Genomic DNA, 20,118 nt, shown 5'->3' with positions numbered 1-20,118 from the left:
GATACTTGTTGTGCATTGTATTTATAACACATTTTACCGAATGTATTTCCTACTAACCAGTGTTTTTGTGTTTTGCTAACATGCATGCTCCTGCTGGCAGCGGTGGCCCCAAAAACGAAAACGAAGTGTTAGGGTAAGGCATGATGGAGGGAACACACACGTTCACATTCACTTTGGTTAGCATTCTAGAGATTTCTGCCAAATATAAAAGAGATACTTCATTACACCAAGGATAAAAACAAAAGTATACTGGAATATAGAAAAAGAAATGTAGCACTTCCTCTCAGGTATAAAATAATGAATAATGAATGAAGTTATATTCTATCAGGCTCAGAGTATGACCTCCCTCGGTACCATTCAAAGTAGTCAAACTAGTACCATAAGGTACCGTGAAGCCGACCTGGTGTCTCCTGGTTGAACAACATTTTTTGCTGTACTTAAGGTGATCTGAATTATTTGTGTCTCTTTGCACAAGAGGGCAGCAAATCACCACATTCTGTAAAGAAAACAGTGTACTTTAGACCTACTTAATACTGAGTAGAACCACTTCTTCACTCCAAAACAGCCTAAAGTTTTTGAAGTATTCACTAAACAAAGTACTTCTTTTCCATACCGACTTAATGCACAACTCTCTGCTGATATTCTGCATTTTCAGATATACATCTGATTTTCTCTGACATTCTATTTTGAATTGATCCCACATACACTGTCCTGCTGATGCAAATACTTTTGTAGGAAATTACCTTTTAAAGCTTATAAAGGGAGACTGAGTATCTAATACTATAAAGTGTCATTTAACAAAGTCAGCAGAAAAAGTTTATAAGAACAAGAATGTGTTATTTTTTTTCAAAAGTTACATAGTGCGGCTTTAAAAAATGTGTAATCCTTTTTTAAAGATTGACATTGCCTGTGGGAAAGCATGGGCGTGGGACAGAGTGCCACAGATGGGGTAGTGAAGTAGAATATTGCCAGCCTTATCCAGTAAATGAGTCTGGTCATGGTGTTTTGACTTCTCACCGATGAGGCGTTTTAACCCACAGAGCAGCTGCTGGATGGATGCGCTTTTTTTCTTATCATGCCATTTTCTGTACACTTTGTCCGTTGTACTCTTTTTATATACAGTCTATGGTTGTACTGCATGAATGTATGAATCTGAGTGGGCCAGCTCTTTCTGAAATGCTTCAACCACCATATCTGGCATCTTTGCTCATTCCTAGAATTAACCCAAAAACGTTTGACCATGTCTGTATGTTTATAGATTGAGTTGCAGCCACATGATTCTGTGTTTGCAAATGGTTTGCATTATTGAGCAGGTATACCTAATAAAGAGGCCAGCAAGTGCATGTTCCCCTGATACTTCAGATGCTTATTGTACTGTGCCAAGTGCAGTCATTGCAGTTCAGTTTGTTAATTGAAATGTGATTTTCTGCCTTTGCATGTGGGACAGCATATTCGAACATGTCAGCTGGATCTGTATTAATTGAATCTGGGTTAAAGTTACCCCCCCCCACAGTGCTATAGTTATATATGGAAGAGAGACGCTGCTCTGCATTGTAGCTGCTACGGGCTTTGCCTTATCTCTCAGTGAAATGAAGGAACAGTTTCATTCTCTTCACCAGAGAAGAGAGATAATACTGTCTCATTCAGCTGTCTTCCAAGGGTGCATGTTGTAATGTCGCTTGAAGCATGACATACTTTCCGGTCTCTGCTTGCTGCAAATACGTCAAATTAATTTGATTTGATTTGATTAAAGTATGCGATATCCAGATGTTGCAATCATGTTTTCTGTTTGTTCTCTGAATCTCTTTTTTTCCTCCTCCTTTCCCTATTTCCCCCTCTCTCTTTTGTTTCGAACCCCTCTCCTGCAGACGGGAGGCTCCTCTCAGAGCGTTTGTCTGTCAGAGACACTGAGGAAAAGTCAGCTGTGGACTTCTGTTGTGTCAGTTACTCTGGTCAAGGGTCAGGAGCTGCCGCTGGACACTCAGGGAGGTCAGCTCTTTGTTCGCTTCAGACTGGGAGAGCAGAGATACAAAAGCAAGGTACTGGATGCTTGGACTAATGCTTTTCATCTCCTCCACTCCCCTCCTCCTCTTGAATTGTCCTTGTTGTTCTTAAACCCCCTCAGTTTTTCATCTCCTCGCACTCCCCTTCCTCTGCTCCTTTTCTCTTCACTTTTCTCTATGTTATTTCACCTTTTTCCCTAATCTCATATTTTTCTTTCCTGTTCTTTTCTTCTCTCTCTTTTACAAGTGTAGAATTGTGCTAATCTGGTAAAATGATTGTGGTGTTTTAAATAAAATATTGGAAATGTTTTGTTGAAACCAGACATTTAGATTTGTGTATTTATTAGATTTACAGTTTGTTTAGCTAGAGATTGACGTTATACATCAGAATGTATTTTATGCAGCAGATCTCTGCATATATACTATTTATTTCATTTAGCATTCACATGTGCCATAATTGATGCTGTGTCCAGAGTAACTTTAAATTAAATACATAAATTAACTTTACAGTAATCTTTTTAAAAGTGCAAATGTTAATGCTCTTATAATCTCTGATGTGATCACAGATAACGTAAAAGGGGTGTGCTGGAAAAAGTAATGGAACACGTTAAAATGGATCTTTTGTTTGTGTGACATGAAATTCCTGGCAGCTGCTGGATGAAGTGTAGCAGGGATGCTCTTTTTCTCGTGTTGCTGGCTCTGTAGCTACTGTCACTGATGATTATCTTGCTATTCTGCAACATCATTCATTACACATCAAAGCTGCATGCTAATGAGCAGCATTGCTCCTTTCCCTTTTCTTTTCTTATATGCCGGTTCAAAGTGACAGTAATTACTTTTTATGCAAAGGGAGTTTCTGATTCAGATTTCTGAAGCTGCTAAATAACAAAACATTCACCCACTAGTCTGTTGGAAAATCATACTCACAAACAAATAAAAACAATCTGGACACACTGAAACTGGCTAATTGTTAAGGTCCATCTAGATAATTACAAACCTGTGATAAAAGTTCATGTTTTCAGACATTTTGACTGAAAGCATGTAGAAAAAGTTAACAACAATTAAAACATCACTGGAAAATTAGGTTATCAATATTTGTTGACTCTGTTATCTGAATTTGAATGGCACATCCATGTGAAGAAGTTCTTTTTTCCGTTTCATGCTCTAACCTCATTTCTGATTCAGAATCACTGTAAAGTGTCCAACCCTCAGTGGAGAGAGAGGTTCACGTTTAACCAGTTCTTGGACAGTCCAAACATCCTCTTGGTGGAGCTCTGGGCCAAGGAAGGACGAAGGACTGAGGAGTGTTTGGGAATGTGAGTCTGCATTCAGAACCTGAGTGTTTGCATGTGTGTGAAGTCACCCAACAAAGCCAGTAGGGGAGCAATTTGCTTTGCCACGGAACGCCTGAAACTTGTGAACTAAAAAAACTTTGATTTTTAGATAGGACATTTCCAGAACAGCTGCCTTGATTTTCCACTGGATAATTTGGAATTTAAGACCAAAATTAAAGAGTGGAGTCTTTGTCCAGTCAGGTAAAAAAAAAAAACGATTAATCTTAGTGTCTTAAGTGTTGTTACTGTAATTGTGCAACCTTCATAATGTTGCTATCCAAGCAAATGCCCACTGAACCTTACCATACAACAAAGATCAAAAACAGAGGCTGGCGCTGTAAGAAATAAGTGTGCACAGGTATGTTATTTATCTTGTGAACGTGGTTGTGTGTTTACTTGCTTTTATGCCTGTGCATGTGCACACTGTTGTGCATGTGTGTGACCACACATGACTGCAACCGTTTATCTGCGTGAGCATACAGTTTGTGAAGGCCTGTGTCCTGTGTACATTTGTGTGTACAGGTGTGAAGTCGACCTGTCCAGGGTCCCTTTTAATCAGAGGCAGTTGTACACACAAAACCTGGACCATGGGAGAGGAAGCTTGGTGTTCCTCCTCACGCTGAACACATGCAGCGGCGTCTCCATCTCTGACCTCTGTGCCGCGCCGCTTGACGAAGATCATGAATATCAGAACCAGCTAGACAACTATGTGAGTACCTGTTCTGCTGTACATATTCTATCTGTAGTGTATGGTTGCATCACCACCTACATGTTCTGATTGAAGTCTCAATATATGTGAAACTTTTATTTGATTATCATTAAAATCTTTTGAAATCTAAATTTTGAAATATAAAGCAGGGACTTTGGATCAGTCTAAAGTTTGTTTATTAAGGCAAGTAAAATACCTTTACAATAGGGCAAGAGTAAAGAGAAATGAATGTATGGTAGTCTCAGTGATTATAAAGTGAACGTTCAATCCAAATTTAGTTAATCTGAAGCTTGAGTTAGTTTAAGGTTATTTATGTCTAATCTGTTCCCATGATTCCTGCCATCGGCTAGGAGGTCATGTAGTGAGAATGACTGTAAGTGTTGCTTTAAGGTACAGCTGGGTGGCGGTTATAGCACCATCCCATTACAGTTTGCCTCATGTTTTAGTCTATTAACTAAAAAGCATGCATATTTCACCATCAACCTTTTTTTTCTAAGCATACAAGTTTTTAGATGTTAAATCCTGTTATAGCCTACCTGTCTTGCAACCACTGGTTTCAGGTCATGCCAGACAAGTAAGAAAACAAAACTTGCAGAAACTTGAAATTTAGGATGGGTACTCCATCATGGTGAAGTTGGATTAACTGGATTTAATTGGATTTTAGTTGCGTGGCAGCGCAATGGCAAGCATGGACTGTTCATGTGTTGTTGGTGTGTTTGAGTTCTTGCAGAAAATACTGACAGGTGAGATTTATGAGTCAGCAATTGAAGTGAAAGCTTTCTAATGCAGAATGAAGCAAATTGCCTGAACCCCTCAATGCCTTCATTAAGTACCTGGTCTAAGGATGAAAATGCTCGTTTCTGATTAAAATTTTTGCAAGGAAGAAGATAATGTGCAGTGGCCATTTGATGTCTAGTCAAAGTATCTTTTTAATTTTCCAACAACATGCTTCAATTCCCAGATGTCACAGCTTCCCACAAATGTATTTCAATGCTCTAACAGCATTTATAGTAATTCCTTAAAACTCATTTCATTTGTCACAGCACAGGTATTGTTTATTTTCTAATGTGAAAATAATACGGATGACATGGCTAGTTTATAAACATTCTTTATGATTGATTAATATGAAATCTAATAATGGATCGCTTTGTGCCAAGGAAGACATGATTCATTTTTGGGGCAAATATTTTGATTCGTTTATATTTTTAAAGGATTTCTCAACATTGTGAAATAGTTGGACCATTTCTGCCATTTTTTTCTCACTTGAATGAATAGAAAGTATGGCTCACGAATCTTATGACAGTCTCTCTGAGTGTTTTCTAATGTGAATCCAAACCTTCGTGCTTCCTGTCTGCTTACTGTTTGTACAGAGTTGGAAAAGGTCCCTGAAAAACCTCCGTGATGTTGGTTTCCTTCAAGTCAAAGTTATCAAGGCTGCAGATCTGCTGGCTGCTGATTTAAATGGTACTTCTCACATTCGGACTAAAGCTCTTTCTTTGTTCTGGTGTCAAATTAAAAAGGATCGAGAGAGCCCAGTGTGTGTATGTGTGCGAAAGTGTTTTTTGTTGTCTTCTGCAGGCAAGAGCGATCCCTTCTGTGTGTTGGAACTGGGGAACGACAGACTGCAGACCCACACAATCTACAAGAGCCTCCACCCAGAGTGGAATAAAGTCTTCACATTGTCAGTTTTAGTGTCTTTTTTCCAACCACATTTTCTCAGTAATACTACATGACGTGTGTAGTCTGAATCACATGTATGCTGTATGCATTTTGACAACAAACTGAAAAACTGGGTTATGATGTTATTGAGTGTGCTGGTTTGTGAGAAGCATCTGACCCCCCTGTTTGTCCCTGCAGCCCTGTCAAAGACATTCATGATGTTCTGGTGGTGACCATCTTTGATGAGGATGGAGACAAGGCGCCAGACTTCCTGGGAAAAGTTGCCATTCCCCTGCTCTCGGTACACACTACCTCACTAAGAGTCTGTCATGTAGACAAGAGACTAATCTATTTACACTCTGTGTCTAAATGAAAGTGAAGAGGGCGATAACACTCCAGTGGCTTGAAGACTTGCTAAAATGTAATCCAGCATGACTGATGGTCAGGTTCATGCCTGAGATCAGCACCTGATGCCCTTTCTGTCCCACAGATCCGCAGGAGACAACAGATCACCTACCCGCTGAAGAAAGAGGACTTAGGTGGGCTGTCGAAGGGGAGCATCACTCTGGAGCTGGAGGTTATTTTTAACCCCGTAAGTAAAAGTTCAGCCTGTAAAGAGGACATGAGTGCATGGTGGCGATGAAAGACGGGCCTGATTCTCATTGCTTCATTTTCGTTTTTTCTTATCAGATCAGAGCAGGTATAAGAACCTTCCAACCAAGGGAGAGAAGATTCATAGAGGATAATCAAAAATTTTCCAAAAAGGTTTGACCCAGCTTTAATTAATGTACTCCGGGGTTGGGGAATCATCATTTTGCACTGAGTGAATTTTTTGTTATAAACATTGTCTATTTGATTTTAATTATAGTTGTTTAGTTAATCTTTATCCATCCAGAGCAGCATATGCTTACATACGAGAGGTAGGTTGCAGCCCTAAACTCCATAACTTAACCATGACGAGCAACGGTAAAGAGGGCAAGGGTCAGAGGTCACTGCACTTTTCACAGTATTCCTGTGATGCCTTGATAATTGAAATTTCAGCAGACAAATAGGAGCTAAGAGAAAGAAAGAGAGGGAGAAGGCCAGTTGTACAAATGTTACCATGTTTGTTATGATTTAGATCTGAACTGAATAAGAACTATTTTCACTTCACTTTCACAAACCAAAGACTTTCCTTTGCCTGAATTAGTTGAATTGAGCTTTAATTGACCCCAACTGTGACTGAGTTCTTGTCCACTGTTCCGCTACATTAGTTTGATATACAGTATGCAAGACAGGGTGCGAGACAGGGTGCCTGACTGTCTGTACTTCCCACAAAGACTCATTGTTGTCAGACAATACATTGCTCAGTAAAGCCAAAATTGGCTTACACACGGAGGACTCGGATTGTAACGTGCAGGTTTCTCTTCTGTTTTAATGTTGAAAGTCTTGGTTGACAAAATCAGGTCATATTACTGAATTTTCTTTTGCCCCCTGACCACAATGGCTCCAAAACAAAACATACCAGCTACTCCCACTAATGCACTAGCTGACTGGACATTTCCTGTTTGGTATAAATAAACGTCCCATAAAAAGAGACATCTTATATAAAATTATACACAATGAAAACAATTTTTATCCGTATTTTAAACATGTGGCAACTACTAAAATATTTATGTGTTTTGCATGTTTATAATCTGTCTTTCAGGTTCTGGCCCGTAACGTGCTGCGTGTTCAGACACTGTACAGGGCTATCATGTCGACTCTGCAGTACATCAAAAGCTGCTTCCAATGGGAGAGCGTTCAGAGGAGCCTGCTAGCCTTCCTGGTGAAGTCCTTTAACTGCTTATCAACACGCTATCTGCATTTCCCTCTGTTTTCCCTCCAAGCTGCGGAAGACGACTGCAGTCTGGCCAGCCCCTACTTGAACTCTCCCAGCGAGAATCTTAATCAATGCGGCATTGGGCTCAGCAGAAACGCAGGCTTGGCCTGGCTCTGTGTTGGAGTGGACGCTTTCAGTGTTGCTTGTCTTGTGGATGCAGAGTAAAGCCTCAGCTGGAACTGGTGGAGTCCCAGTGGAGCCGAGATAGAGTCTATTTTTGTTCTACTTCCCTGACAACTCATTAACCCTCTGTCCAATCTGTGCTCGGTTAGATTTAGACGCCATTATGCAGACAGAAGTCCAATTAAAAGGCTCTTCAGAGATAAGGCGTGTTCTCCATCCTGCCATTGTTGAATACAAGTGCTAAGCAAGTGTGAAGACAGAAACACAGGAGAAGCCTCTCAGCCCCTGTCTTTAAACTGCAGAGTGGAGTGGGTGCTGATCCTTTTGACATTATTCTCTCCCAGATTTTGCTCGATTGAAGCGGCATACAGCAAGTTGTGTATTAACTATGCAGGCAGTCAAGGTCATGGAAAGTTCCTTTTGTTTTTGCAGCTGACGTCCTGTAGATGGCACTAAAGTTGTGCTCTGCATCCTTTCGTGAGACTGGTAAAGAGATACTGTACTCAAGCCAATTGTACAGTTTGTTCAATTTGCTGTGAAAATGGGAGCTGCAGCACAGGGCTGTTATCTGAACAGAAGCCATTCCTTAGCTTTGAGTTGTGCTTTAACTGCTTGCAGTGAAAATATTTAAACCATACATTTTTTTATGGCAAAAGATTCTTAATAATGTAATTCTGAAGAATACCCCCCCCCCCCCCTATATGATGTTAAGTATTAGGGATAATACTGTCACATACACACGCACACGCACACAAATCATACAAGCATGAACAAGATCAAAACATACACACACATCCTCCCACTGCATCTCACTGTCAGAAAGACAGTACCATCTGTAGTGATGTTTTCACACTAACGCTTCCTGCCTTTTCAAGCCTCAGTGAGAAGAAATAACTGCCTTCTTAATACCGCCAAATGACAGTAATAATTCAAAGCTCCACTCTACATGACAGGAGCAATTAGTCAGCGCAGTATACTCTAAATGTACAGGTTATCTCAGCTAGAAGTCTCAATCCTGGCACCGTTAGGGCCTTGTTTTACCCATTGAACTAAAAGAGATCCCATTCTTTTGCCCCTCATCACTTTACTTTGTAAAAGATGGTGGGACTTTTTTTTTAATGTAATCTGCAGTATTTATTTTGAAATAGAAAATTGGTGCTGTAAATCATAAAAAAGGTGCAGCCCCTCCCAAACACAGAAACAAAAATAAAAAGAGGCTTGCTTAGAAATAAAGTGATGAAGGAACAAAAAGAGTTCTGAGAAGTACAAAAACATCCCACATGGAAATCAATGTCATCAATCTGCTTCTACCTCCTCCTTTCACTTTATAAAAGAAACAAAAATATAAATTCCCCACTTTCACATCTATATGACATTCTCTCATACGTAGTAACTTTTCTGAACTCTTTCACCTGGTCCTTAAAGGAGGATCCTGAGAATAATTTGCCAGAATACAAACTGTGCACATGTGATGAAACAGTGAATCTTTTTCCAGATTGAATGGATTTGGGGGCCTGTCCACAGTGCATGTACCAGTGTACCCATCATCAGTCATCCATAAATGTCTAGGTCATCTATCAGTCTATACAACCTATTGAAGATCCAGTAGTAACAATGTAAAATTTTAGATTATGTGACTGTTGTGCTACTTTTCAAATAATTAGGAAAAAAAGTAATTCATCTAAAAAGATGAATTAATAAGCAGTAAAAAGCTCCATTCCATGTACTTTGCTGCTACAGCCTTACTTGGTCTGGCATGACTAGTAGCTTATGGTAGCTAATGTTTGCTAATGTTAGCACGCAGACTTTATGACTCTTCTCCATTTGTGCTACTGTTACACTACATTTTAGCATTATCCAGTAATTGTTACTTGTGACCACAGTACCTGCTGATCAGCAAAGGTTACATAGTCTCACTTTAAAACAACGGATGCATTAAGTGATGTCAGTGATTCCTGTGCTCTTGGATTACCGCTGTGCTGCTCAAACCCTTCCCCGAGCATTAGTGTGGAAATCCTGCTGCATTCTGAAAATGTGTAGCCCTCCAGTTCAGTAGCTCTCCTAACATTAGGTAGCCTTTCATTCCCACCCCCTTCCCCTCTGATCTGGATTGTATTTCCAGAGCCCCTTTTGCTGTTGAAGACTGTGTAATGCCTCTCAAGCTGAAATGGGCTGCAATTATCGCAATCTTTATGGGCTGAGTATACATTTCCACCTAAGCGTGACTTGGCTTTCCCCCCCGTCACAGCTATCCCAGTCATTACAAAGTCCTCACTAATAAAACATAACCCTTTCAGTGAGGAATTGGTTTCATCTCCTCTCCCAGGCGCTGTTTTGGCTTGTGATAACACAGACAAGAGCATGCTTGGCTTTTTGCACATTAAAGCTGATGGTGGTGGTGGTGGTGGTGGCTGCCATCTTTTATGTCAGTTGGTGCCTCAGAGGAGAGTGATGTCTTTAACAGATGTTCACTTCTATTTTTATTAGCGTATAAAAACCTGAAAACCCCACGCCTTGTGGCGCGTTGCCATTTTGGCCAATGCTGCCTCTCTGACAGGATTATTTTATAGTTGCATTTGGCGGTGCAATTGAGACATCACAAGCCATATTTCTTTATCCTCTTATCCATTTTACCTTTGGTGGAACATGCATCACAGGTGCCATTATGGGTGTTAATGACATATTCACACACAGGCTCCCTGTGGCTGCAGTGAATCGCACAGCTTTTGGCTTTTCATGCACACAAGATGAGAGAGGCAGAGCAATTAGACTTATGTGGTTAATGTCAATGCATATGCAGTGGGTGGAGGGAGAGTCAGTCCAGCTGAGCAGAGGGGGCGTCCTGTACAGAATAACTGTACGTAGGAACCAGGGTAGCCTTCATCAGCTTGACCAGTGCTTATGTAATCAATAGCAGATTGGATCAACCTTTAGCTAACGGGGATTCAGGAACTATTGAAAATGTCTTTGGATGTGACTTCATAAAGAGCGGTTTCTTTCATCCTCCCACATGTCTGACCTCACTAATATCTGACCTCTGTGGCCCTCTGCCTGCAGGTGTTTGTGGTGACAGTGTGGTACTGGGAGTTTTACATGCTGCCCTTCTTCCTGGTCCTGCTCATCTCATGGAAATACCTCCAGATCCGCTCCGGTCGCATCACTCAGGACCTGGTGAGTCCAGAGCAGCTTCGTCAGCCTTGTCCTCCTTCTTCTCTTTAGCCCAATGAGCCGCTGGCTCGTGTTCACACTCCTTTCTTTATTTTGTAAAATAAAGAACAGCTCCCCCAACCACATTTTGTTCTTGTATATTAAAAGCTGGTTTGTTTCCATAGCAACCAGCTGCACCTAGCTACATAGAACGTAATAATAAAATGACACATAATACATAAGCACAGAAAACTCACTGAATGGACTAATGCAGCATATCATTATAGCCTAGGCTGATTTGCAGTGCTTGTCCCTTACTAACACATTTCTTTTTTTCCGGTCCGCTTCTAGTTATTGTCCTGAATCATGCCTGTTCTTCCCTGTAATTGGTCTGTTGCCCTCTTGTTGCCATTGGTCATATTAGAAAAAGGTTTTAGCACTCTGCTCTGAAAAGGTCACCATTCACGGTGCTTTTTTTCTACTGTGACCACTCTCAGTTTTACAGAAAAAAAAGGATGTATCTGGCCCGTGCTCGGTGTGGGGTAGCAGCTGTATTTACTGTATACAGTAATGGTAGTTCAACACAGACCATAGGTTATAGCAAATTACATACACAGAACACTGTTCAGACAACAATGCACTTGATTATATTGTGAAATCTGTGAAATCTGTGCTGATTTACAACCATGTAGGGCTGCAATTAAGGGTTATTTCTTTCGATTATATTATCAATTTTTTTTTTAGACAATACATGCCTGAAAGTTGCAAAAGATATTAAATTTACAATGATGATTTGATCAATTATCAAAATAGTTGGCGGTTAATCAACTAAACAACCAGTTGACTCGTTTCAGCTCAACCATCTAACTGAATATGCTGTATAGCCATTACTAGAAAATATTGCATCAATCCATTTAAAATAACAGACAGATCCAGATGTACAATACCCCATCATGTGACGCAGAAATCATTCTACATGATTAACGGATAAAGGGAGAATACAACTGACACTAATGTGTGAGGATTTACAGAGTAAATATTAATAACCAAATGAATAAGAGTTAAAGTTTCGGGAATCTGCTTAATCTGCTTCTTCATCAGAACTGATCAACTTTAATTCACAGTGCTGGCAACATGAGCCAACAACCTCAGTTTTTGATTCTTAAAATATTGCTCAATCCATGACATCACCACAGAGAAAATCTCTCATATGAAAAACAAAAAGTTTTGTTTTTCATATGTGTGCTCATGTAGGATCCCAATTACTCAGAATCAGATTGAGGAAAAAAAAAGGTTTTCAGGGCCTTTCATTTTTTTTTGCTTCTTACATAGTGCAACAACCACAACAAGTTTTCAACCTACCAAATTAAATAGTCAGTAAACAGTTGCCTGTTTACACATCTAGCAGATACAACAGAAACATTATGACGATACCAATCGAACCAGTCCATTCTGTCTCATTTTTTCATTACCTAGCACACTGACTGGGGAATTAAAGGTGGAGCTAGAAACACTACAACTCAACAGAATTGTCAAAGATTTGGCGAAAGATAAGTACTACAGATGAAGAACTACACCAGATTTTATTTTGCATGTACCAATAACCAGCAGGGACTGTTACTGAATGTAACACAAGAGTTAAAAGGGGCTGTGACGGCAGAAAACAGACTGGGAGGCGTCACAAAGTAAATATGGTGACATACACAGTACAATTGTAGGCTATTAGTGTTATTTGCACAGTACAAAATATTTTAATAAAAATACCCTGTCAAAAACTCAGTCAGTAGCATCATGTTTCTGCTTTGCATGACTTATGAGACCTAATCAGAGAGCCAAACATGAGCGTCTGCATCATCGTTTCTAAAGTCCTCCATTTTTGCCTGTCTCCGGAGTTTGAAAACGAAAAACGGGGTTGGCAGCATTTTCAAACTTCTCCGTTTTAGCACTTCGTTTCTGCCGCTTTAGTCTGGATGGGAAGTGCAAACGCAGCAAAAGGTCTCTGTTTTAAAACAAAAACGCAGTAGTGTGGATAGGGTCTATGAGAGCGGAGAGAGTCAACCAAACCCAAACCAAAACAGTGAGCTGAAAGATGGTCTGGTGCTAAATCTCTGTGGGTTCTCTGTTTTCAGTTGCCTTGGCTTGAAAAAAGCCAACATTGCCTGTCAGTCAGCCGTCCTGCAGTGTGCAGAGAGTTTTTGGAGGCTGACCTCAGGGTCACCGCTGGTCCCTGCACTTTGTCAGCTGACAACCTCATGAGCACACTGGAGTTAATACAGAGTCGCAGTGTCTGAATGAGATTAAGTGTATTATGTAGAAAATCTTGAAATCACTAGACTCTCACCTCTATAATACAGTTCTTTTGTTTTGTTTTCTTTCCAGGACAGTGTGGATTTGGGGGATGAGGATGAGGAGGATGAGAAGGTATGTACCTGTGGTGGCTGTTTGCTTTGCAATTCTTTGTTGGCTAAGCATCTGTATTTCTATATGCTGTTGAATAGAAAATAAGTTGACTTTATGTTTACATGTTGACATAGGTATCTGCCTATGATCTACGATTTTACATTGTTAAGCTCTTTATTCAGTACTAATCTTCTGATGCATTTTAATTCCTGCCAACCACCAGTTGTGTGGGGGGGTTTTGGTGTAAATGTAAAAGACATTTGGATTTAATGAAGACCTCACCAACCCGTTTCCACATGTCACAACACATTCATATGTTAATAGAGGGGTGGGGGAAAAGGTTCAGCTGCATTTGGGAAAGTCCCAGAGCTTAATACACCATATAATGCCATCAATATGGAACTAATGACAACACTTAGAAATGCTTTTTCAAAGCTCATTTTGATTGTTTGTGTTGAAGAAATATTTCATTGCCTAAAAGTAAGATGCTTCTGATGCCTGATATATAGTGGTTGTCATACTGGTTCCAGTAGGAACATGATCCTGAAATAGTGGAAGTGGTTTAGTGCAGTGAGTAGGTTTGATGGATATTTGACAGAGGTGAAAGTACATTGATTGTTGCTGTGCATCTGCAATATCCCAGGTTTGATCCCCTCTTTTCCCAGGCTCGTGTCCAACATCTGGGTGGGGTGGCATTGAGCCAGTAATCACTCACATGTCACAGAGATCACACTACATGTCACAGAGATCACATAGTGACAAAGACCATGTCTTTGGCCAATAAACAGTTCCCCAGTAACCACCACTGCCACCCCACCGACCATCCCCACAGACCCCAGCTCGTCTCTGTAGTCCTTTAACCCTCCTTCATTGTTTGATGTGAACATGTGGCTGTGTCTCTGTCTGAAGTCTGGCGCTCACTCCAGAGATCTTCAGAGAGTCTGGTCTCCTCTGTTTACTTTAAAGCCATCCTTCCCTCCTGGGATCAGGACAAGCCTGAGAACCTTGTCTCTTTCATAATGTGAAGTCCAGTCCCATTCTGAAGAGCTTTCACTTCAAAAAGCCACTTTCAAACTTGCTCTTAAAGTATCTGCCTTTACATTCACATTTCACTACTATCCACAGCGGTGATAAATGAGTCTGTTTCAGTGTTTGGGTGTCTTTCTCAGTGACACTAAGGTATTATTATTATTATTAAGTCTCGTAGGGATCAACCCTGTGGCCTTGTCCAGCCAGATAAAGCTGTAAAAGCTGTGTAGCTGAGCAGGCAATTTTTAGATTTTTTCAGTTTAGTTTTTCAGGGCCTTTTAGGGTAGAGACTACAATGGAGATATTTATGATATTCACATTTCATCTACTTCAGCATAGCTCTGTTTTAATAAATCAGTATAATAAATCATACTTAACCCTTTTTATTTACATGGGTTATTATTTACAAGTTTTTTTATCCTGGAAGTATTTTGTGATAAACTTTCCCATTTACAAGGACAGTGTAAAATGGTTAACATGGTTTAATTTGTACTTTAGTTTGCTAATACACTAATATACTGCTGAAAATGATCTTCTCTCCCCATCAGTACATACCTAAATAGTGAGTAAGAGAAGAACTTTCTGTTGTGGATTTCTTTCTGTCTTTCTTATGATTCTTCTGTCCATCCTGAATGGTTTCTTTTATGCTTTAGGAGTCGGAGAGAAGAGGGCTGATAGACAAAATCCACATGGTCCAAGAAACCATCATCACCCTACAAAACCTGCTGGACGAGATTGCCTGTTTTGGGGAGAGGATTAAAAAGTAAGAATTGTAGATCCATCGTAAATCACAGCTCACTACAGTTGAACATTTATGTGTATTTCAGCTGTAGGTGTATGAAATGATTATGATCACAGTATGAAATGTTGTAATTACATTATCCTGATTACTAAAAGTACTGTATTAATTTTATGTACAATCATTAACTTGAGGTGGAACAATAATTCTTCCTTGACACCCACTGATGTTTATGATCTGCCAGCACTTTCAACTGGTCCGTGCCGTTCCTGTCCAGCCTGGCTTTCCTGATCTTTGTCATTGCAACAGTCCTTACATACTACATCCCTGTACGCTACATAGTTTTAATATGGGGTGAGTCTCAAACACTGTTTATTATGCCATCTGTTTTGTTTATCCATTTTAGCCCATCACCCCATAAAATCCCCGTCCACTAAATATTCAAAGTTGCAGTCATGGTAAAAAATCTCCTTCCTCTCTTCTTATTTTGATTTCTTCTCCCAACATCTTTCTGTTATCCATAATATATATAATTGTGGCTGCTGCATCTTCTTCCCCTGTATCTCTTCAATATTAGCAGCTTATAATGTTAGTGATGTTTGAATTAAAGTGTAATATATTGTTAAATGTATTGTCTAAGTGAAAGTAAAACAAGAAAAGGGCACATTCTGTCGTACTGGAAGCAATATTTCTTGGACAGCATGAGTCTCCTCTGCAAGTATTTGTTTGTGTGGAAACAAAGAGCACTGCCACAAGAGACTAGTGTTAATGATATGTTGGTGTGAATTTCTGTTTTAGGTATCAATAAATTCACCAAGAAATTACGGAACCCGTACAGCATTGACAACAATGAAGTGCTTGATTTCCTGACAAGGGTGCCTTCAGATGTGCAGAAGGTAAGCCCCTCTGGATCAGCCGGCCAGGAAGCCCAAAATCCCAGAGCCGGCTAGCTTTGCATTTTCCTAAAACAACTCCCAGGCATTCATCACTCTTGTCTGTATAATTAGCTTCATCTGTATAATTATGTAGCCCTGTATAATTTCTGTTGTGTTTTGGTCATGATACATCCCTGGTGGAGGTCTGCTGCTTAGCAGCTTTGCAGCGCAGGCTGTTCCCAGGCTGAGACAGGAGACGCTGCTGTTGGTGTCTCCTGTATGAACTCACCAGCCTCAGCACGGGCAGAATATCCGTACTGTATCTGCTGCAACTAACGTCAACCTCAAAGAGCCAAAATAGTTAGTAAATTTAGCTGGTTTTGTAGATTAATTTACACAACTTAAATAGTAAAGATAACCACACTTTTCTCTACAAAAGTCTTCATCATGGTTGCAAGATTTTGCATTTATTGTCCAAAATGGCTTCCTTATGTACAAAATGTCACCTTTTGTAAGTATGAACGTTTCACATGAACTCTATTGCCTTCTCTCTTTTTTCCTGTCTCTCCTCTTCCGTTTGTGTTCTGCTGTACTGACCACTTTTCTTCCTTTATTGCCTCTCTCTTCTCTGTTTTCTCTCTTTTTACCCGCTGTTGTCTCTCCTCCTCACTCTCTCTGTCTCTGCCCCTCTCTCTCTAAGCTATTTGACCCCATTTGCCTCCTCCCTCTCCTTCTTCAATGCCCTTGGGCCTCTGGGTGTAGCGACGATGACTCTGTAGTTTCTCCGCTGACCACTGATATTCTGTCTATAAAAGACTGTGGTCGTCCTGCTCAGTAGTGGAAATGCTTCGTCAGACAGTGCCTCAGTTTGCAATAGTAATTAAATAAAACCACAGCAAGATTAATAGCTTCACACTTTAGTTGCTCCGTGAATAAAATTACTCTGGTTCTGATTCCCTGCAGGTTCAGTACAGTGAGATGAGAGGCAGCAGGAAGAAGAAAATCTTGTAGAATGTAGGAGGATGGTGTGTAAATGGGACCCGATGCTGCCGTTTGTAGGCTTCCGACCAAAAAACTGTTTCCAGAGGATCTGTTGGAGGTCTGCAGAATCACACCTTTTGAGTCTTAATACACTATGGTGATACGCAGTTCAGCACCGCTCATATCGACCAGCACCGAAATACCCTTCAACCAAAGAAGTCCAGCGAGGATCCTGCAGAGATTACCACATATGTAACAGAGTTTACTAACTAAGTGTTTCTGGTGCACTTTGTAATTTTATTTCCAAAGATTGTAGGTGTTTTGTAGTATGTACAGTTTATTCTTAAAGATAATGAATCAGGAGCTGCTTTATTTTATATTCCTGGCCCTGTGTCCTTTTTAAACAAGCTGATATGTTTGTATTACTCTGAATGTATATGTTTGGTATGTAAACACGTGTGTGTATATTTGCACACAATTAAGTAATTAAATAAATTTCATTATGGGCTGCTTTAAAAAGTATGAGTCGTCTTAAGGCATTTTCTTAGAAAATATTGATATTTTTAAGTGCAAGATCTTTGTGGTTTTAATTATTAATGATGCATTTCAGGTAACAATTGCTTTTCCAAATTCCTTGCCTTTTATATTTCCATGTGCAGCAACATATCAAAAGGCAGAAGCAAATATTATGCATGATATTCTTTTGTTTCTTACATTTACCTTTGATGAAAATGGATAAAGAGGTATGTACATACAATGTTCACTGACTAATTGTACTTCAATATGACAATATCGACTTATTTTTACATGAAAAGTGCCTACATTTAGTTTTAGATTTTCACTCATCCTACATAGACAATTTTCTGTACTCTATGTTGCATTTTACTCTTTGCTTGTGAGTGGGATGGGGCCAGATCTGTACACACCTAGCTTTATTTATTAATGACATTCACTGATGAAGACCTTGTGTCTCATTTCTCACAGCAATAAATGCACACAATCACACAGTTGAGTAAATTTTCTGCCTCAGCTCTTGACATCTCCTGCACGCCATATTCATCCTCTCCGTGCTCCTGTGCTGCAGGATTGTGGGCGTCTAACAGCACAATCTGTGAGCCCCCTCTCTTCATTAGGCTTTCATGAAGCGAGGCTGTGCAAGACCTCGCCGGCACCCGGGCTCCCCGCTGTGTTGATGGCCCTTGGGCGTCGCCACAAGCAGGAGGACCTTGGCGACCTCCTCTCAGCTGCTGCAATGAGATGCCTGCAGCCAGCATCCTATCAAGCACAGGAGCCAGACAAACCTCCGGTACCAGGCTGCACACCGCTCAGGAGCAGGAGGAGGATTTTAAAACCAGCCACAAGCAACAACAACAGCAGTAGCAATTTAGGGATTGGAGAATTGGAATAGTTAAGATGTTGGCGTTCAGAGTAATACCCTTGGATTTATGGCTTTTAAGTCAGAGCGCGTGGGCTCTCAGTCAAAAGCCTCTTCAATGAGAAATGAGTAAAATTAGAGAAAATCTGATCTCATGAAATACGCTAAGAATTCCATAATTTCTGTATCAAATGCTATACAAATGTATTAAATATGGATGTATTTCATGATTTAATTTGTTGAACTGTAACAAATTAAATCATCACTGTCAGAGTATAATTGATTTATATTAACACTGGATTGTCTGGGAAATACATGAAGTAACACCTCCTTTGGAGAAATAAACTAAATGTCCTTTCATAGCTCAGTGCATTATTCACATACTATCCTGCACAATGCTATGCCAAATAAAATAATTTGGTGATTTGTCCAATTGTCTTGAGGACAGTGGATGTGGAGAATGTGGCAGGCGACGACCTGTATATCTCCTCATCTAGTTATAATGTTGACTTAGGTATTCAATATTAATAACCCGCTGTCAAGGACACTGGAAGGACATCTCAATTTGACACTTATAGGCTCAGCATGAATATGTATAGGCAGGGAGATGCTTCAGAATTACCAAGTAAAATCCAGTTCACACGTGGGGACTAATGTGATGTGGCACATGCATTCAGATGAGCCACAAATACAGCGGCTGATCGGTCTCAAAAGACTTGTTATAACTCAATATTGGACCTGACAATGCTCAGCTGTGTCCCAGTGTGTGTGTGCAGTCAGAGGCACTGCATGTAAAGCTCTGTAGAGGGTGTGAATGTCCATTATTCTCCATTAACAGTCTTTATTAACACATTAATAACTACATGCAGCATGGACCATTGTGTGTGTGTATGGAGATGGGATGGAGGGGTCTAATGGGCAACATATAGTGTTCAACTGGTTCCCAACATAAATCAGCAGGAAGCTGGTGGCTCACTTTGTCTCTCTGTTTCTATAACAGTTCACCTTCAAACTCTGGCTGCTGGTGGAAACTGTATGAGCACTGGATTCTAAGTATGATTATATACAAATGTTCATGAAAGAAAGGTATAGAGCATGGCATAAAAGCACAGATATGGTTAACCTTCACACTGAAAGCTGATTGATTCCAATCAAAACGCAGTTCAGATCAGGGTGCAGTAAAGGAAGATATTCACTTGCTTGCAGAATGTCAGGATCATCTGTTGTTATGTCTTTCTGTTTCCAAACTATCACTCATAAGAGATGTATAATTATTATGAAATTGTACTGATAATGAGAATCATTATCATGCTTTTGACCTCTCATTAGCAACTGTAAAGCTGCTAATGGGTTTTAATAACTGCAGGGTTGGAATGAGAATGATCTTCTCCTCTAACCCATGGCAAAAAAGTGAATAATTTCCCAAGGTGTCTGACTATGTCTGTAGACTTCTAACTTAGTCAACTAAATTTATTGTCTACATCCCTACAGCACTGGATTCATTTCAACTAAACATTTACCTACATGAATACAAAATGGAAGGTTTTGTAACCAAATCACGACAGGAACATTACTCTGTACTAGAAATAATCACACCAGAAGGCAGACACCCCTCCGAGCTAATTTAACTAACTATGTAGGCTTTTAAAAATCAAACTTAATTAAAATATTTTAGATTTTTGAACACTTACCACAATTGTTTTATCCTCGTTCAACAATCATTACTTTAAGTAATGAGCTTGATTTTGACCATGTGGACAGCTCACATGCCCCACCACCACCACTCCCCATAGTGTTAACAATCCTTCAGGGAGTCTGGGTCCAGGTAAATCACAGACACAGTGTGTACTAGCTGGGCTGCTGCCCAGAGGCTGTGGGGCGAC

At 40.1% G+C, this 20,118-nt stretch overlaps 1 protein-coding gene across 4 annotated transcripts in view; it reads left to right on the top strand.

Annotated features, from left to right (window-relative positions):
* Positions 1–17,865, top strand: part of LOC123958476 (multiple C2 and transmembrane domain-containing protein 2-like) — a 38,038-nt gene extending 20,173 nt beyond the window's left edge. For 3 of the 4 annotated variants that reach the window (XM_046031812.1, XM_046031811.1, XM_046031813.1), the window contains exons 8-23: positions 101–133; positions 1,869–2,039; positions 3,189–3,319; positions 3,860–4,046; positions 5,417–5,510; positions 5,625–5,727; positions 5,904–6,006; positions 6,196–6,297; positions 6,396–6,470; positions 7,393–7,512; positions 10,747–10,860; positions 13,216–13,257; positions 14,919–15,028; positions 15,249–15,358; positions 15,803–15,900; positions 16,843–17,865. In XM_046031812.1, coding sequence (XP_045887768.1) covers positions 101–133; positions 1,869–2,039; positions 3,189–3,319; positions 3,860–4,046; positions 5,417–5,510; positions 5,625–5,727; positions 5,904–6,006; positions 6,196–6,297; positions 6,396–6,470; positions 7,393–7,512; positions 10,747–10,860; positions 13,216–13,257; positions 14,919–15,028; positions 15,249–15,358; positions 15,803–15,900; positions 16,843–16,890 — 1,641 coding nt within the window. In that variant the 3' untranslated portion in view covers positions 16,891–17,865. The remainder of the gene's footprint in view (positions 1–100; positions 134–1,868; positions 2,040–3,188; positions 3,320–3,859; positions 4,047–5,416; positions 5,511–5,624; positions 5,728–5,903; positions 6,007–6,195; positions 6,298–6,395; positions 6,471–7,392; positions 7,513–10,746; positions 10,861–13,215; positions 13,258–14,918; positions 15,029–15,248; positions 15,359–15,802; positions 15,901–16,842) is intronic. The other variant, XM_046031814.1, reaches the window with a different exon arrangement.
* Positions 17,866–20,118: the final 2,253 nt, after the last annotated feature.

The sequence above is a fragment of the Micropterus dolomieu genome, linkage group LG20 (genome assembly GCF_021292245.1).
Source record: "Micropterus dolomieu isolate WLL.071019.BEF.003 ecotype Adirondacks linkage group LG20, ASM2129224v1, whole genome shotgun sequence".
NCBI classification, from domain to species: domain Eukaryota; kingdom Metazoa; phylum Chordata; class Actinopteri; order Centrarchiformes; family Centrarchidae; genus Micropterus; species Micropterus dolomieu.
This window is presented reverse-complemented; position numbering and strand designations above follow the sequence as displayed.